Below are 17,982 nucleotides of genomic sequence, written 5' to 3' on the forward strand. Positions count from 1 at the left end.
CCTAAAATAATACCGTCTGGCTGCTAAATTGATTTTTTTATTCGATCAAATAAATTACCGTCTCTTTCATGTAATGCACAACAGTTTATTATTTTCTTTAAAAAAAAACTTCGTTTGTAGTCAATAACAAAATCTTGTCACTTAATTAAAGACACTTGCTATTTCATATATTTGCAGAGATAGAATTTTATAATAGATTTTCCACTTATTTGTGTAGATCTAGCGATCTGAAATTTTACACGCTTGTGCATTTACGAGAACTATGATAATTACCTTAAGACTAAGAAGTAGAAGATAGGAAAACTTTTAACCGCATTAAAATAAATATGTTTAAAAGATAAAATCAAATTTATTTATATTGCAGTTTTTCTGCAGGTCATTCTATAAACAAGACGTCACATAAAATCTTGCAAATCCCAAAAAACAGGTTAGAAACGAAGCAGAAAATCAAAGCACGCCTTATTATTGTGGAGACATACAATTTTGTTTGGAAAAAACTGGTCTTGAGTGTGTTTGGTATCACGATAACTCGTTATACCAAAATTATATTTTAATAAATTTTTTGCTTAAAAATTTTTGTTCGTTTCATTTATTATATCGCTGGAAAGTTGTCTGCCTGCCCAACGACTTGATAATTAAATATTCCTATAAAAGATAAGTTTCAAACTTGGCATATGGTTTAACAAAAAAAAACCCCAAATTTATGAATCAGTGTTAGTTTTTGAAATGTAATGCCAAAGAGTCAACTGTCTACACTGTTGCGCACGTAAAGCTTTTAATAAAAATGTACATAAATGGATCTTGATACGTGGCCTTGACACCCAAATCCTATCTATCGGAGTTCCCACAAGATGAGCGAAAAGATGGGGATAGGAAATACATATTTTATTTCCGTCTCGAAATGGAATGCAAAGCATGCGACGAAGTCGACAAGAAATATTCCCACTATTTTGCTTCCTTTTAAGCAACTGGCGAACGTTACAAGACGTTTTTGCAGTTTTAACTACTTTGCAATAAAAAATTAAACCATTTCTGAAATAAAGGACATCTAGTTGAAACTTTGTATCGCTAAAAACAAGGACACTTACGCAGAGGTGGCCGTTGCTCTGGAACAGCAGAAATGGGATCTGGCAGCTGAAAAAAAAATAAAGATTTAGTTGATTGAAATTAACACATGAACACAAATCTATACATAGTATACGATGAACTCTCCTGAAAGCGTCTGTATGTTTGAACTCGAAAAACAGTTAACTGATATTGGAGATATTTGTACCATTTTGTAGGGCATTTATTGGGGAAGGTTTTAGTATATTGAAGTCCATGGGAAACTAACTTTATGTGGCACTTTCTAGATTACATCCAATTACGTTATATTCAATGATTTCTTTTTAAAAATAAATTTTATGACGACATCCATACTTTGAAACGACCCCTGTGCATCAAGTTTCAATTATTATAAAATTTTGCACACAAATCATTCATTACTTTTTATATCGATTAAAAAATGAAAAATTGCAATTTTAGTTTGTGCAATATTTTACATACTTTTCAAGAACTAAAAGGAATTAAGGAAATAAATATTTATAAAATATCAAAATGTAATGTTCATGGATTAATTGAAACATATTTATTCATTTCCTATATAAAATACTAAACATTTGCCTTTTTTTTTTTTTTTTTTTGCAGTAGCAGCACGATATTTTTTTTTTAAATCCAAGATTCATGGCAGTGGCTCAAAAATTAAGAAACTTTGCTCCGAATGTTCACTGCACCCATGAATTTCGAATAAAAGAATTAAAGGAATGCTTCTCCATGATGCATTCCCTTTCTCAAAGGGATTTCTCCCTTTTGCTTATTATGAGTTAGTTCATTGTGTTTTATGCGTCATCCTTTGAACTCTGTTATTAAATTCCATGTATAAAAGCAGTTTATCCTTTTTCTATGTAACAAGACAAAGCAAGCAACGTTTCAGATTTCTTTTTAATTATTTTGATTGTTTTCCATTAGCAGTACCGATCTTAGAAGCTGAACAAGCTCGAATTTAAAAAATACTGTATGTATAAGATATTTTGCAAACTGCCTTTTCATTTTATAAATGGCTGAAACAAAAATATACGGAAGAAAATAAAGCATAGTTACCTGGTCCAGAATCTCCTGTAGTGTTCCTGCAAAAGAGGACAATTTTTAAAAATCGTACTCGCTAAATTTGAGAACAAAAATGAATTGACAATAAAAAAAATGAATTGACAAACAAATGAATATGCTTACTTGTGGCTCCCACTACAGGAGGTGACTCTGTGGCTGGGGCATCTAAAATAACAAAATCTTTGAGAATATGCAACAACTACAACAAAAAAAGAATTTTCACAGGAGAATTCTCCCTTAAGAAAGTAGTTATCTTATTAGAAAATAAAGTAGCATCAATAAAGAATCCGATTCAAATTGTAAAGGGACACTAAAAAACGTTTTCTGAAAATTTATTCTGATCGTTCACGTCCATTTATAATATTTATACAAATTATTCGTAAAAATATTTGGTTTTTCAGAATTGAAAAGGAAGTTTTTTGATACACTAACTGGTATTTTCAAAGATAGTAATGGCGTTTATACATTAATAAAATAATAGGATCAGACATTTACTGCTAAAGAAAAAGAATCTTATCAAACAATTACTTATACGCTCGATAAAAAAAAAAATTGTTAATTGTTAAGTTTGAAAGCTTATTTAATCCATGGTTCATTTTTGCTGTGCAACTGTATGAAAAGAAAGAGCTTCATAGGATAGTCCTGTATCATTTCACAGTTATGCACAATAGACATATACTATTTATATCCATTTGATTTTAAATCAATTTAAAATTTGCAACTTGGATCACTCGGTGATTTTGATGTTATAACTGAATGATATTTCATACCTCTATTTGTATATTATTTGTATTTAATTTAATTAACTTGTTACTAAGCTTCATTTAAACTGATATAACTGCATTATATTTTGATGCTTTATTTTAATCTCAAATCTGTTGCATGAGCATAGCTGCAAGCTTGGGGTGATTATTTTTTCCACTAATACGTATGTACATATAAACCATATTGACTGATTAATAATTGTGTAATTATTTTAATACAAATAAATTTCCTTATTATTTCTAATATGTAGTTCTGTTTTACTATAAATATCCAATTTTTTTATGCCGTGAATAACATTAAATAATCATTGTTAATGAAATAGTGAAACTAAAACGTATGTTTTATTGAAAATGTTAAAATTTTATAAATGTTCAAGTAATAATTGCACGTTTTTATATATTTTAATTTAAATCTAAAAAGAAACTAACATATAATGTAAAAATCAGTAAATGTTAAAGGCAAAAAGATGTTATCTTGACATTCAGACAAAAGTTTCATCCATAAACATTTATTAATGATTTACAATGTGCTCATAACCTAAAAAATAACGTTTTCGTAAAAATTTCGAATATTTGTATTAATTTGTATTAAAGCCAATACATTTAAGATTCCAAAACGGTTTAACTTTTGTTTCTGCAATTTTTAGAAGCAAAGTTACTGGCAGAATTAAAACCAAAAACAAAATTTTTAAAAACTGATTTTAAGTTATAGAAATATTAAAAATGTGACCAAACAGCAGTTTGAGTTATTTATGCTAAAGAACTGTCATTTAACCTTAATTTACTTTGCAATTATCCTGTTACGTTACAATCAGTATCTTACTTTTGCAAAACAATGTTTACCATACAGGACAGTTTTCCTTTACGATGCTCCTCTAAAGAAAAAACTTGCAATCTCACTACTTAATTACAGATTATATATATATAATTGGCATACAGATTGGTAGTTTTTGTACATTTTTGTAGATTCATACAATTTTTCTTATTAATATAACTTTATATCATAATACATTCTTTTTTCTTATCAAAGTATTTGAACATGTACTGGAAAATTAAGAGTTTTTAGATAAATAATTAAAATGTTACTTAAAGAAGTATAACCATTTTTAATTAATGCAAAAAACAAAGTAAAAAACTAAACACGATTTAAAATCAACACATTCAGTTACTGATGTTAAGAAAAAGAAACCATTATGTACGAAGCCAGTATGCTTAGTCTTCAAAGAATGATAATCTAAAAACAAGAAGAAAAAAATTCAGGAAATGAGCGGACCCAATATCGGGAAGCAAAATGGTGCGCAACAGTTTTTGAGTATGCCAAGATTTGCGATATGGAGCCAAGAAAGGTATTCTTTCTTTAAAATTCTCCCCAGTCATACGACTCATGTTGGGTACGATTATTTCTAGAAACTAGAAATTAGCTCCCTCCATTTATATCTCAATTCTATGGTGCCTTATACCTTCTGCTTTTAAAGGAGTTCCAGTTTTGACTGTGCAAATTTGAGCGAATTTTACTACAGGGAAACGGTAAAATGAGAGAGTTTTGTGTTATAGAAGAATTACGTTTAAAAAACATTTAAAACCTGCGCAATTCTTTTGCATCTTGCTTTGAGGAACTCAATAGTAGAGTCACTTAACAAATCTTGAAAGGGGAAAATAATCTTTGGAAATTAATTATTTGCAAGAAAAATATATTGGATAATCAAACTTACCTGATACCCAGGGCCCCTGAAAGACCGCGCTGGCGGACGGTCCTAGATCAAGAAAAGAATTATTACTCACACTGAAAATAACAGAAAAATATAGATTACGCTACAGCAAATGCGATTATGCAGAGTAACAATAATCGCCGCTTTATTACATTTGCCATAACAGATATATTTAATGTATAAAAAATGCGTAGGGTTTCTTTTCGTTAAAATAATATATAGCATCTCAAAATTTATAACTACTATAGGTGATTTGGAATGTAATTAGGAATTCTGAACAGGTATTTTGATCAAAGTAACAAATGCTAAATGAATCATGTTGGTCATTTTTTATTAAAAGCCATATTTACCTTGTGACTGTGCAGAAGTATCATTTTCATTTAATTTAACTTCCTGGCCATGAAAAAAAATATACATTTGTAAAATATTGATATTTATTGAATTAAATACTTTCACGTATGAAAACTCTTTTCGGCATAACTAGCCGAAATATGTAGGTTCGATTACAAATATTTTGCATTCGTAAATAACACTGTTATTTCTAAAACAGATTTTTTTTTTTATTGCGTCTTATGTTGATTTTCATTTCTCTCTCTCTCTCTCTCTGTAACAAGCTAAGATATTCCTTTTTTCCCGCTCTCTATCATTTCTAGAGCGATAACAAGAATGCCTTCTTATGGCTGTTTATTACTATTGAGTCCCATTTCTATTTCCCAAAGTATCATTCTCTTTTTTTTTTTTTTTTTTTTTTTCCTTTCCAAAATTCTTAGTGACCAAAGACTTCAATAATTTTGGAAAAAAAAAAAAAAAATCAAAGGAACTCCACATGAAGAATTATTTAATTAATGTCATTGACTGTTATGCATACAGAATAAAAAATGTGCATTCCTCTAAATAAAGGAGGAAGTTTTTTTTAAAAATGTTCAAAGAAAAAAAGAGATTTATTCTTAATTTTATAAGTGGAAAAAACACGCGAATGCGGGTTTCAACGAAACAAAACTGGTTTGAGTTCGATAGAAAATATTACTGGAAATTGCGCTTAGCATTAATTTTTATAAATTTTTCAAAATTAAAAAAAAAATTTTAGGTAATTAAGTTATTTTTTAAAAAAAGAACTCTTATCTTTATGATAATATATAAATATATTTTGTGCAATAATTATTTCAGATTTCTTTTTTGGATGAAATTCTACTAAATGCAAAAATTTTTATCGTTTCATTAAATGTCTTTAAAAATTTGTAATATTTTACCGTTGAAACTAGTTGATAGAGAGCGATATATAAATTAAGCGTTGATATAGAAGTGGACAGCAGTAGGGCACACACAAATACCATACTGCAGCCCATTTAGAAAGATATGTTATAATAGACAAATAGACGTTTATTTATCGCATTATTTGCAAATAGGTTTTATATATGGAAAAAAATGGGCTAAAAAAGGAAGGAAACTGAAAAATTTATGGAAAAACCGATGAAAACATTTCTTACCCTTATTTCAATATGTGTCCAAAATATAATTTAATTATTTATGGGTGCGGAAAATAAATATGGAGATATTAAAAGCAATTTTTTTTTAAATTAGCAAAATTGATAACAGGATAACTTGTCAAATTTATATTCGATTCAACTCTGCGTGTGTTCCGAAAAGGGCTGAAAAACCTAACAAAGCAAGATGGGGATCTTACCTAGCTGTCCCAACACGGGAGGCTGCAACAAAAAAGAAAAAAATTATCAGATACTCAAAAACAAAACATATGAATTATAAAATTAAACTCTTATATGAATTATATTCCGAGCTAAAAATTTAAATAGATTATTCATCTGTTTAATAATGAAAAAATATTTTATAGATCATTTTGAAAGCTGCACAAGAAAAAAAGAATTGCTTCAAATAAAAACCTAATTGCAATCAAGAATTGCAAATTGCATTTATAGGATTGCAACTATTTTTATAAACATTCTGCAAAAATTATTTCCCTTTACAATTGATACACAAAGGGCTCATATTTTGCAATCAAAGAAAAGGCTATTTATTTAAACTTGTTTATGTGCTAAAAATTTTTTTATAAAAGTCCCCATGAAATGAAACTGCCGTATTTCCGATTATTATAATATTGTATATAATCGTAAATAGAATAGAAAAATTCAGGCATTCGATTGGCTATTTCGTATTTTTTAGATGCACAAGTCCGATACGAATTCCTAGCACGTGCAAAAACGAAGAACTCCAAATAATTTGCGAAATATTTATTGGCGTTCCCTTTTATGAGTGAAATCACTTTTTACTTAATATTTAAATAAATGATGGAACAGATCAAATAAAAATAAAATAAAAGTGTACTTGAATGTCAAAATAAACTTCTTGGAAAACAAACCTTTGTTAGAATTTCTTTTGGTAAACAAATGTTTTATTACAAGATAAAAATGAATTTCATTCGAATGTTTGAGTGTGTGTTATTACTTTTTTTAAAGATTTAATGTTTACAGAGCAGGCAGGATTAAAAATGACTTTAAATACTTGCGTTTAATTTGTTTTATCTCAGTTATATAATTAATACCGATTTATAAATTTGTTCTTGTATCTTTTGAAAAATTACGGACTTTTAAGAGCGAATATAAAAATTAAAGCAACATTTATTTTTAGACTTTTAAGTATAAATTATTATGTTTTTGATAACTTGCATTTGGTCGTATTATTACGATTTATATGTTTTACTGATTTTGTTACTCCATTTATACATTTGCTTGATGAATGCTACATTTCAATGCCTAGTTAATTTAATCAAAAAGTTTCTATTTAATAATGGAAAAATCCTTAAAGCTAGTTACTTCTGAAAGGACTTTCTCTGAAATAATTATCCTCGTAAATATACATCGTAATATTATACCTATACTAATATATTTATACTTATTATTTCCTGCGTTCAAATTTCTATTCATTTATTAGAAGCAGCAAAATAAGTGATGAATCGCTATCTTAACTACACATTGATGTAAATTAAAGATGTATATATGTGGTATATTAACTCCACGAGAGGGCGCTCTGCGTTCTTCCGGTGATAGCTAGCAGTCGGAGGGCAGAGTTCAGAGTTCACTGGACAGGGGGAGAGAACTGACGTCCGCCGAGAAAGGTGCGACCGGAAATCGAGAAGACGTGAAACTCTGAAAAAGGGCCGAAACTGGAATTCTTGCGAAGAAGAATTCCTCTGCAAATGCCTGTGTACCACACATAGGTGGGAAAGGTCCTTTAAACAATATCAACTGTCCATCTTCATGTAATATAAATTCCTTCTTTATTATCAGATTCTCATTTGTAAAATTCATCATTTGTTAATCAAGAATAAAAAGATTAAGCTAATCCAAGTGGACTGATGCATTAAAACACACATATACAACTGGGTGATGTTATGCAATTTGAATTCCGTGTTTATAGCATGCTTATATAATGCATAAAGGTCTTCATGTACTGAAATCTTTTGCAATTAAGAAGCAGTGTTCTACACAAAATGGTCGTCAAAGCATAGAAGAATACCGATTTTCTATTTATCGTCGAATGAAATGCTCTAATTTTTTTTCTACTCATAAAATCAAGAAGTTAATTGTTTAACGTCTGTTTTTGAGTGGTAAGCATTGAGGTTAGGAATAGCACATACGATAAAGAAATACAAAATTACAGCTCAAAAAGAATTTTTTCCCCTCTATTTCTCAATTACTTCACTCATGAATGATACTTTACATTTTACTATTTTGAGCGTAATGGTGACTCGGACTCGGTGTGATTTAAACAACATTTTCAGTACTCTTTAATAATTCTTTGGGAAAAAGAATCCAACTTCTCTCAGCAATGTTCATAGGTAATATTCTCATTCTATTGTCATGCATTCTGTAGGAATTGATTTCAACATGTAAATTGCAACATTACAGATACTTTTGAAGTGTCACAAGGAAAAGACCCGAGGTCAGGAGAATGCTAAACTTTGCCCTTATAAATATGGAAAATATTCCTTAACGAAAAATATTCAATACCTCCCTTTTTAATCAAAGTATATTAACTAAAATAGATACTCACTGGGAATTTATTCATAACGACGCTTAAGGGTTTAACCCTTTGGGTACATTTGACGTATCAGAATGTTCCGTATTTTTTTTTTTTCTTTCTATAATTCTAATTAGCTTAAGTCAACTCAGTATCAAGCATAAGTATATATTCTGAATAAGAAAAAAAAACGAATCCTTACGTAAAAGCCACTGCCTTCACGTGTTCAAATAATTAAATGCGCTTCAAATAAGTGTGTAGTCAAAGAATTAGAGTTATACGAACTCTGCTGACGATCTTCTACGAGTATCTTAGAACGCGTTGTCTTTTAGTATATATTTTTATTCACTTTAAAACAATATTTTTAGTTTTCACATACGATGTTCTACAGATAAAGTTCTATGGCTCTTTTTTTCCGCCCACGATTGTGCAATAAATATTTTAAAAAATAGCCATGAATGTAAAGTACGAATTAAAATTCACTTAGAAAAAGAAACATCGATATATTCTGGTCCCAAGAAGTAATGCAGTAAGAGACATTCTCATGAATTAATGAAAAACAAAGGACGAAATAGCAATATGCAGAAACTGAAAAGCAAAAGATCTAGCATGGTTACTTAGGAGAAGGCGGAAAGTCTTACCTCAGCTCGAACCTCCTCACGTGTGGTTCTTCTCTGCTCCTCAAATCCAATTGGTGGAGCCTCTCTTTGTGCTCCCTGTAAGAATAATATGCCATTTAGTGATAATTTCCTCAATTTTTTAATCCACCATGAAGTGGGTACATGAAAATCCGTATCCCACTTTCTTTCCAATTTCGGTTATCCCATTTGTTATTTTTTTTTATTATTTTGCTCAAGATTCCCCAAAAAATTCGGGATATCCAATTTTTATTTTGAAATTTATAAAAATTCATACTATTAAATCCATTGCTTCTATATTACATAATTAATCGTAAAACAAAGTACAGCAGTGCCATTCTCATCAAGTATGGAACACAAAATATTACTGAAAGGATTTGACCTTTTCATTCAGTGGCAATAATTATTGCCCCTTATGCATTGCATTGATTTATGTGTCACTAAATATTTCGCTGTTTACACAAAAAGCGTAAAGCGTTTGCATAACCTTTTTCCTGAGAAAGAAAATATTTCTTTCATTTACCATTTCAAATTGGTAAACGTTGCCTGTATACACATTATAAAAGTTGCATTCTTAATAATTTAATTTTACAAAATTTGAAGAAACTTGGCAACTCGGACTGACTGAGGGAGAACAAACTTTTGATGTTGATACTTAGATTAGTATACATGATTTTCTAAACAAGAATTTAAATATGCGTCGCCTTTAATTTTCAGAAACGTTTCCGATTTTAGCTTATAACCTCAGCAAACAGTCGTCAGCAATAAATGCCTGAAAAATGTATTTGAAAATCGGATTTCAAAACTCATTAAATCCGGTTCTTTCGCGATTTATTGTGGCAAAATTATTATATAATAAATATTTATTGTGGCAGTAAAAGTGAATATTTGAGAGAAAAAAAAAGTACTTCCGTTTTCTTTTACTCCTCTTTCGAAAGTTTTAAAACTTTTTCATTCTTTTTATTGTGCCGTGGTAATCCAAACAGCAATATTCAGCAATCTTTCCATTTAACCTTAAGATGCATTTAAACTTAAAGCTCAAGATGCAGCTGAATTTAAAATTGAATTGAATTTTGATAAACGACACTAAATACCATTTCATTAGATGAATAGAATGGATACGGTCGCAAAAAATAATCTCATTTTTATTCAGAATCACATTTTCACAAAATTGCGAATCTAACCAGCAGCACAATGCGACGAGTTATAAAGCTCACAGATTACGTGCGTGGTTCGAAGAGCACCGGGACGAGTTTACCGTACTCCCTTGGCCAGCAAATTCCCCGGACTTGAACCCAATCGAGTATCTGTGGTATCATCGCGATAGGCTTGTTCGCTCCATGGATCCTCATCGCGTAACCTAGAGCAGCTGGCCACGGCACTGGAACTGGCATGGTTCAACATCTCAGTGAACACCTTGAGGAATCTAAGTGACTTTCTGCACGTTTCGCAGCTGTCTTGCGAATCATTAATGTAACTGGACCATGTAGATATAATTTTTGTACATTTACAAAAAGCAAAAAATGCATTCTTCGGTTTTATTCCATCGATATTCCAAAAAATTGAACAAATTCAGATAAGTCAGATCTTTAACATGGATATTCATTTTCAAATAATATAGAAAGTTGCAATTGGAAATTTAAGCATAGTTTTCAAAGCTTAAGCATAAATTAAACATAAGTTTTCAAAATATTTTTTGAATTCGCTTCAATTTTAGACATTTTAATGACACTCAGAAATTTTAATTGTGAACTAGCTAGTATCCGGTGTGTTCCTGCCGCAGAAGAAATAATTTTGAAATCGTTTGAATCACTATCTTATTTGATTAGGAAAGATAGAAATAATGATATTTCTTTTCTTTTCGACAGTGAATACATTTATAGAAATTGAATGATATATAAAGGTGAAGTATAAATAATATTTATTCCATTTTTTAAACTTTATTTTCCGAGTGTCTTAAGATAAACAGTATTTATTTTTCCCCATCTTCAGCTAAAAAAATAAATTTTGTGGCCGTCCGACTCGTGAGCATGCAACATACAACTTGCCATGTGAAAAACATGGATTTTCTAGGGTTAAAGCAGGTGAAATTTTTCAAGTGAAATTTTACTTCATTGGTAGAAAAATAATTCGCATAATGGCATTTTACGCCAATGAATTTATCAGCCTTTATTTAAAAGAAGATATTTTGTTTTCAGGTATGAGCGATTGTGAATCAGATAGAAAATTCATTAAGATAAGAAGTACTTTTGATTTTCAATTGATTTCAACAATATGTTTATAAGATCAATAGAATAAGCAAGTTTAGGATTTGAAATTACAGAATACCTTAGGTATTGAGGTTGGAATAAAGGTTGATTCACAAAAGGAAATTGACTTCCGGTTTTAAAAAACGCATACGGAAGATATTTATGGCGCTGAAGCCATTCACTGAAATTTTATATATAATTTTTTTTATTCGCTAGAATTAAATTCTTATTTTGTCGTATGCGAAATATACAACACTATGCATTGTAATGGGCTAATAATTTGTCTCCGTGAATTAAGAGAATCTTCATGTTTTGGAATTCCAAGAAGCAAAAAACTTATTTGGAACTATATCCGCTTGTCTGTGAAAACGGAAATTCAAAAATAGTACTGGTTAGAGTTGTGAAAATTAGTATTATGTCTTATATATGACATCTGATATATGGTTTTATCATAAAACTTAAAGATCTGTTTCAAATTTTGGGTCAATTCATTGGCCAATGGTTGACTACCTGTCTGTCAATTCCCGAGCGTTCAAATGAGATTGCTCAGAAATGCAACAATCGAGACGCATGAAATTTGGCATGCAGTTTTGGCACTAAAATGGTACTCCTGTGTCGATTTTCTAATCCAAGAGTTAATGTCTAAAAGCAATAAGAAATTCATTTTTACTTCATAAAGTAACTAAAATATCAATTTTTGAATATTTTCAATAAGAATATTCATCTGCAATATAGTCACAATTTGAATACGGCCACGGAAGGTAATCACTTGTAGAAAGCATTAAAGGGAAAAAAAAGAAACAAATTAACTATTAATTTGCATACGGGCTTTGTTATATTGCATCTCCCAGTTTGAATTCTATTACTGGAACCAAAACCCACAGAAAGAAGTGCGGGTACTCAAATAGCAGAACTGTATGATATATAAACTACGAATTATCAGATTTTAAGAAAAAATATATACTTCTTTTACGGCTGTATAATTTTCGTCCTTTTTAAAAAATTTATTTTAATCATCGTTACGCAATGAGATGTGTTAAAACAAGGTATTGAATGTCCAGTTTACACGAGAATGATATTTGCATTACTATTTCTAATCACACATTAAATTAACGTAAAAGAATAAGGGTGCAGATTTTTAGCTATATAAAATTATAGATTCATTAATAGATCGCTGATTCAGCCTTGAGAGGAATACAAAAACTAATGCATTTGAAAGAGGAAAAAAAATCCACGTCCGAGTCGGATTAGAGGAAAATTCTAAAACCGGTTTAATGGACTCCACTTATAATTTGCATGAGAATCTTTACTTGTTTATCTATATTCCAAATTTATAAAACGAAACTGTTTAAAAATGTGGTTATCAGTCGAAAGCACGCGGTCTTGTTACTGCGACGGAAAAAAGTAAAGATAAAAATTCTTTTATTTCAATCTTTGTGATAATTGTTTGACTACCATTTCACTTAGATTTAATGATTTAATTCCTTGAAGTTAAACTTTCTTAATTTGCGTATTTCCGAAAAAATTATATAATCAACTTTAAAGTCTGATAAGATTGTGATTACAATCAATAGAGTACCTTAATCATAAAACGGCATTCTCTTTCATTTACGGTTAGTATTACTTTACTATTTGGAAAACAGAAACTTTTAACAATCTTTGAGGGCTTTTTATAAACAAGACAACTTTTATCGGCCTTATTTCAAATCCTTATGTTAACTGAAATCGGAAGTATATAGATTATATGATTAATGCTTAAATTCTACATAAAAATTCTTAAATTTACATTACTTGCCCAATTATTTATTGATTATCAATATTTAGAAAAATTAAATATGAATGATTCGATAAAATATAATCCGATAAATAAAATGTTTTGGATAAAATCATCCGATTTGGAAATTATCTAGTGATTTTATAATACGTAAAATTCCCCATTATGATATGCAGATCTATAGAAAATTAGAAATAACAGCCCTACAACAAGCAGCATGTCACATTGTTGTTACCAATCAACGATGGGAAGTTTGCAGTTGCATTTTTTGAAAATGTTTCAAAAACTTTTACAGATATGCATGTAATTTTAGGAATTCGATGTTTAAATATTCCAGCTTTGCTTTCCCATAAAATGAATTGTAACGTCAGAAAATTTACCACAATAGTGTTTAAAATTTTTTAAAAAATAGTAATTTTTTTTAATTTGTAAATTTTATTCACTCATTAATGAATAAAATTATGCTCTTTAAATGAGTCACCCATCCATAAAAAAAATCAGAAATAATTTTCAAGGTATATGCGATATTTTTTTTTTAATTCATTTTAAATTAGACGTGTCATTTTTCGAAACTTCGTAACTCCAGAAAGTTTCAGCAGATGCTGGTGAGAATCTGTGGTGACAAACTTCGTGACAAGTTATTGATTGAGTTAAAATGATTGGTAGGCGCAATGGGAAAATTTCGAGATATTAACCATTTTAATTAGTCAATGTGTCAATCCAAACAAATTTGTCAACTTGGACCAATTTCATCGAAACCAGTTTTATGAAGATGCGATAATAAAGAGCAAAGTTACAGATGTGTCCCATTATTTTTTTTATTGGCCACTATATATTGGACTATATACCACTATATATTCTTCCATCATGGTGAGAATTAAGAGAAATTACGAATTTAGAGATTTAATGAAATCATAGCAGAATTACTTTTTAAGATTCTCAATGTTTATATCTTTATGCAGTTTGTGTAGATGTCTTCTAACGCTTAAATTATTCCCCATAAAGTTCCCGAAAGATGCAGTAAAATATTTAAGCATTAAATCCAGAGACACGGTACGAAATTTAAAATAGCACTACAGTAACTTTTAATCCATACAAGATAATGTTCCATACTTACACACTTTCATTCTTGCCAATTATTGTAAATTTTAATTTATTCAAGATTAATTAATTCGAGTTTTTTCAATATGAGGTTGTTTTACTTTATAGTTAAATTAACACATTATTTTGAGTCATAATTTACAGCCTTAGTAAAATACTAGGCTGCAATATTTTTATGATCATGAACTTCTTGTGAACAATTTTAATTCGAGCTGATGCATACAAAGAAAGCAAATTTTAGAGTGCCAAATTTTACTTAATTTTCTGGTATTGTAAAACTTCTTCCAGCACTTTCAACAGGAAAATGACAAAGCTATTCATGTAGAGAAATCAGCTTTAGTATTTTTATGTCCGTTTATAGGATCAAGAATAAAAAGTACGAGAGCAAGAAACATACCCGGGCTGGTCTTGGTCGACCACCTGTGCCCGTTCGCCTCCTCAAAAATCGCCTGATGTCATAAGGCTGAAAATAAAAAGATAAATATATTATTACAGTTTTAAACATTCGAATTAAGCAAATCACAACAACACACGAAGAAAACTACAATCTGATTAAATGTTAATCGATTGGTGATCGATTTAAAAAAATGGTAATTGTTTTTTTGAACTGGTAATTAGTTCAAAAAATTGCTTCTCTATGGTTTTTAAATGACAGGATGCTTACCAAAATTCAGGTATAAAGACAAAGGGAAATAAAGGATCAACTACATGAATTGAAAAATTAAAAGCGTCCAACTTGTATTTGTTATTGAAGGGAATTCATCCTAAATTCATGGCTAATAAAGTTTAGAATTGCAAGATTTATTAAACTGAAAAAGTTGAAGAAAAAGATTTTCAAGCGATTTCATACTTAAATTATAGGCCACAAAACATTCAAGGAAAGGACTCAAATATTATTTTGGCACACTAGATGTTTTGGAAAGATACATTGTGACATAAATTAAAGTTTGAAAGAATTTGTTTTTCAATTTTGGAAATTAAGGCATTTAGTTAAGCAAAGGAAAAAAAAATTAACCAATCGGATGTGTTGCGAATATTTAAAATCGATCAGCAAGAAACCATCAAAATTTCTTGAAAATTAAAATAGGTCACACTGTACAATCCGGTGACACTACGTTGGTGACCTCCAAAAAAACTATCTGATCTAAACATAACCAAAACGATCTACCGAAGCCAAACAAAAGAATCCCAATTAGACATGTGAACAGAATAGTGTTAAAATTTGGTTTCTATGGACCATTTTTGTAAGCATTCATAAAACTTCATTCAGCAACTAGCTTATTCGCCCAGATTACTGACTTTTTTAGGCCTTTAAATGGTTTCTGAAATGCGATTAAAGACATTTCTTCTTGTTATTTGTTAATACTGAAAAGCATGTATTCAATTGAATCAGTTTACTGCAAAGCTATAAGTGTATATATAAGTATATCAATCTGATAATATATAACCCGATTATAAATTCATATATAAATCTGATGATCTGTCCCGACTATCATGAATTGCAAATATTTTTAACGAGTTCTCTTAACCCTTTCTAGGGCCATGGAAAGTAAGCTTCCCACCAAATTTATCAATCTTTGTATGAAATTATGTAGGTTGGAAGTTCTGACACATTTTTTTAGTAGGACAGAATTTTAGATGCTTCAGTTCTTTATCTCAGACAAAATGGTGCGCCTTTATTTGTTACTTTATTAATGAACCAAATTAATTAATGAAATTAAATTTATCTAATAAGCTAAATGAATCCCTTTCCTTATTCTAATTTCAAGCCTAAAAATATTTTAACATAGTATGACTAGAAAAAAATGGCCCTTTAAAGGGTTCAAGTGGAGAAGGGAATAAGCATAATAAAATTGGCTTCGACTTACCGCATGTCTGGACCGTTGTGGATCTTCTTCGGAAGATTCTCTTCTGTCCCCCTCTGCAAAGACAAGAATTCTATAAGGAATGCCAGAAATATTAACACAAATTTTTAATCGTGTCTGTTAAATTACTAAATCAAAAGTTCTTTTATTCTTCAGTTTACTATTGTTTATCTCGAATCAGATGGAAAGGTTCTCATGCCACACTCGATTCACTTTCTCATTATGGTGCGACGCCACTAATGGTTCGATTCATTTAATTAACGATTTCTTAGTGAAAGCCCATATGAACCGAGTCTACCAAGATGTGTGCAAGGTCTGAAACTAGCCATCGGTGATAAAGCCAAACTTTTGACTGTTGAAACCCTATGGAGCAACCGCTCCCAAAAGAGAACACTTAAACCCGATGCCATTCCCGTGCGATCCCTGATACACAGAGGTGCTCCGCTCATCCGAGAGTAATTTAAAACCCTTGTTTAAATCCACACAAAAGCTAGTAAAGGGTGAAAATATCGCCCGATCTCCTGAATGGGCCATCCTGTTCATAGGAGGAGCGTGGTTGAATTTTCATCTCCTTACAACTTATTATTGAAGAGTGAACGATGATTCAAATTAGAGCTATCATTTCGTCATATTAAACAATTTCAGATGGCAATTTTTTTGGACTTCTTTTTATCCCTTAGGAGAGAAAACCGCTTCGAACGATTTTGATTGTTATCAATTACAGACACCTCAAGAAAATCTAGGAATCACAGGATTGAGAAAAGGTGAAAATTCATTTAATTTTATCTTTCATGATGTGACGTTTTTATTTTTGATGAGGTTTTGATGAGGGTTTTTATTTTTTTAAGTATTGTTTTTATTAGAAGATTTTATCCTCCAAAAACTTAAAAATTAATGATAGTTTTTTCTTTTTCAAAGCTACGCAGACAGAACTTGCTTCAAGACATTTCATTGTTCAGATTTTGATAACGCATCAATACTTATTTTTGCTAAACCGATATAACAGATCGTCAATAGAATTTAAATAAATTTGTGGAAAGATTTCACAGCGTAAGACAAGAAAAAAAAACTGTAGTAGATAATTATATATAATAACGCAAGACAACTTTCAGAAGTGAAAAACAATCATGCAAAAATATTTAAAAAAATGAGAAGTGAAATTGAAAGAAATGAAGGTGACTTACGTCCATTTCCATCATTTTTGTCGGAACTCAACTGAAAGACAAAATATTTTGTTTAAGGAATAAATATATATTCAGATACATTAAGTTCGAAATATCTTAGTTTATTAGAAACTAAATTTATGATAAACAGAAATGGAGAAGAATAATTATAATGATATTTTGCATTCAAAATTTGCATTACACTTTTTTTTCCTGCCAAATTTTGTGCCCGATAAACGTTTTCGAATTTCATAAGCACAATTCACCAGTCTCTGAACCAGAAATATTTAGATTTTGCTTTCAAATATTTGAACGAAAAATATTTTAAATTAATTCAACTGAAGGAATAAAAATTTGTTTTACATTAAAGCATACCTGCAAATATTTCTTTAGTAATTTCTACTTCACCTAACTTTCAATTCAGTTGAGGCATTTAGTCTGGCTTATTCATTAGGAATTCGTGTTTCAGATATTAAAATAAAATTCTATCACGGATAACCAGGGCAGTGATCTCCTCGAAACCTTCTCGCATACTCCCT

At 29.9% G+C, this 17,982-nt stretch overlaps 1 protein-coding gene across 1 annotated transcript in view; it reads right to left on the reverse strand.

Annotated features, from left to right (window-relative positions):
- LOC129958427 (uncharacterized) overlaps window positions 1–17,982 on the reverse strand; it is a 92,100-nt gene that overhangs the window by 3,929 nt on the left and 70,189 nt on the right. Inside the window, exons 2-10 of the mRNA XM_056070917.1 lie at window positions 17,465–17,495; window positions 16,284–16,336; window positions 14,813–14,878; window positions 9,295–9,369; window positions 6,303–6,324; window positions 4,622–4,663; window positions 2,269–2,310; window positions 2,140–2,165; window positions 1,089–1,134 (exon numbers count right to left, since the gene is read on the reverse strand). Of these exons, the coding sequence (XP_055926892.1) occupies window positions 1,089–1,134; window positions 2,140–2,165; window positions 2,269–2,310; window positions 4,622–4,663; window positions 6,303–6,324; window positions 9,295–9,369; window positions 14,813–14,878; window positions 16,284–16,336; window positions 17,465–17,495 (403 nt within the window). The remainder of the gene's footprint in view (window positions 1–1,088; window positions 1,135–2,139; window positions 2,166–2,268; window positions 2,311–4,621; window positions 4,664–6,302; window positions 6,325–9,294; window positions 9,370–14,812; window positions 14,879–16,283; window positions 16,337–17,464; window positions 17,496–17,982) is intronic.

Source organism: Argiope bruennichi, chromosome X1 (assembly GCF_947563725.1).
Source record: "Argiope bruennichi chromosome X1, qqArgBrue1.1, whole genome shotgun sequence".
NCBI lineage: Eukaryota > Metazoa > Arthropoda > Arachnida > Araneae > Araneidae > Argiope > Argiope bruennichi.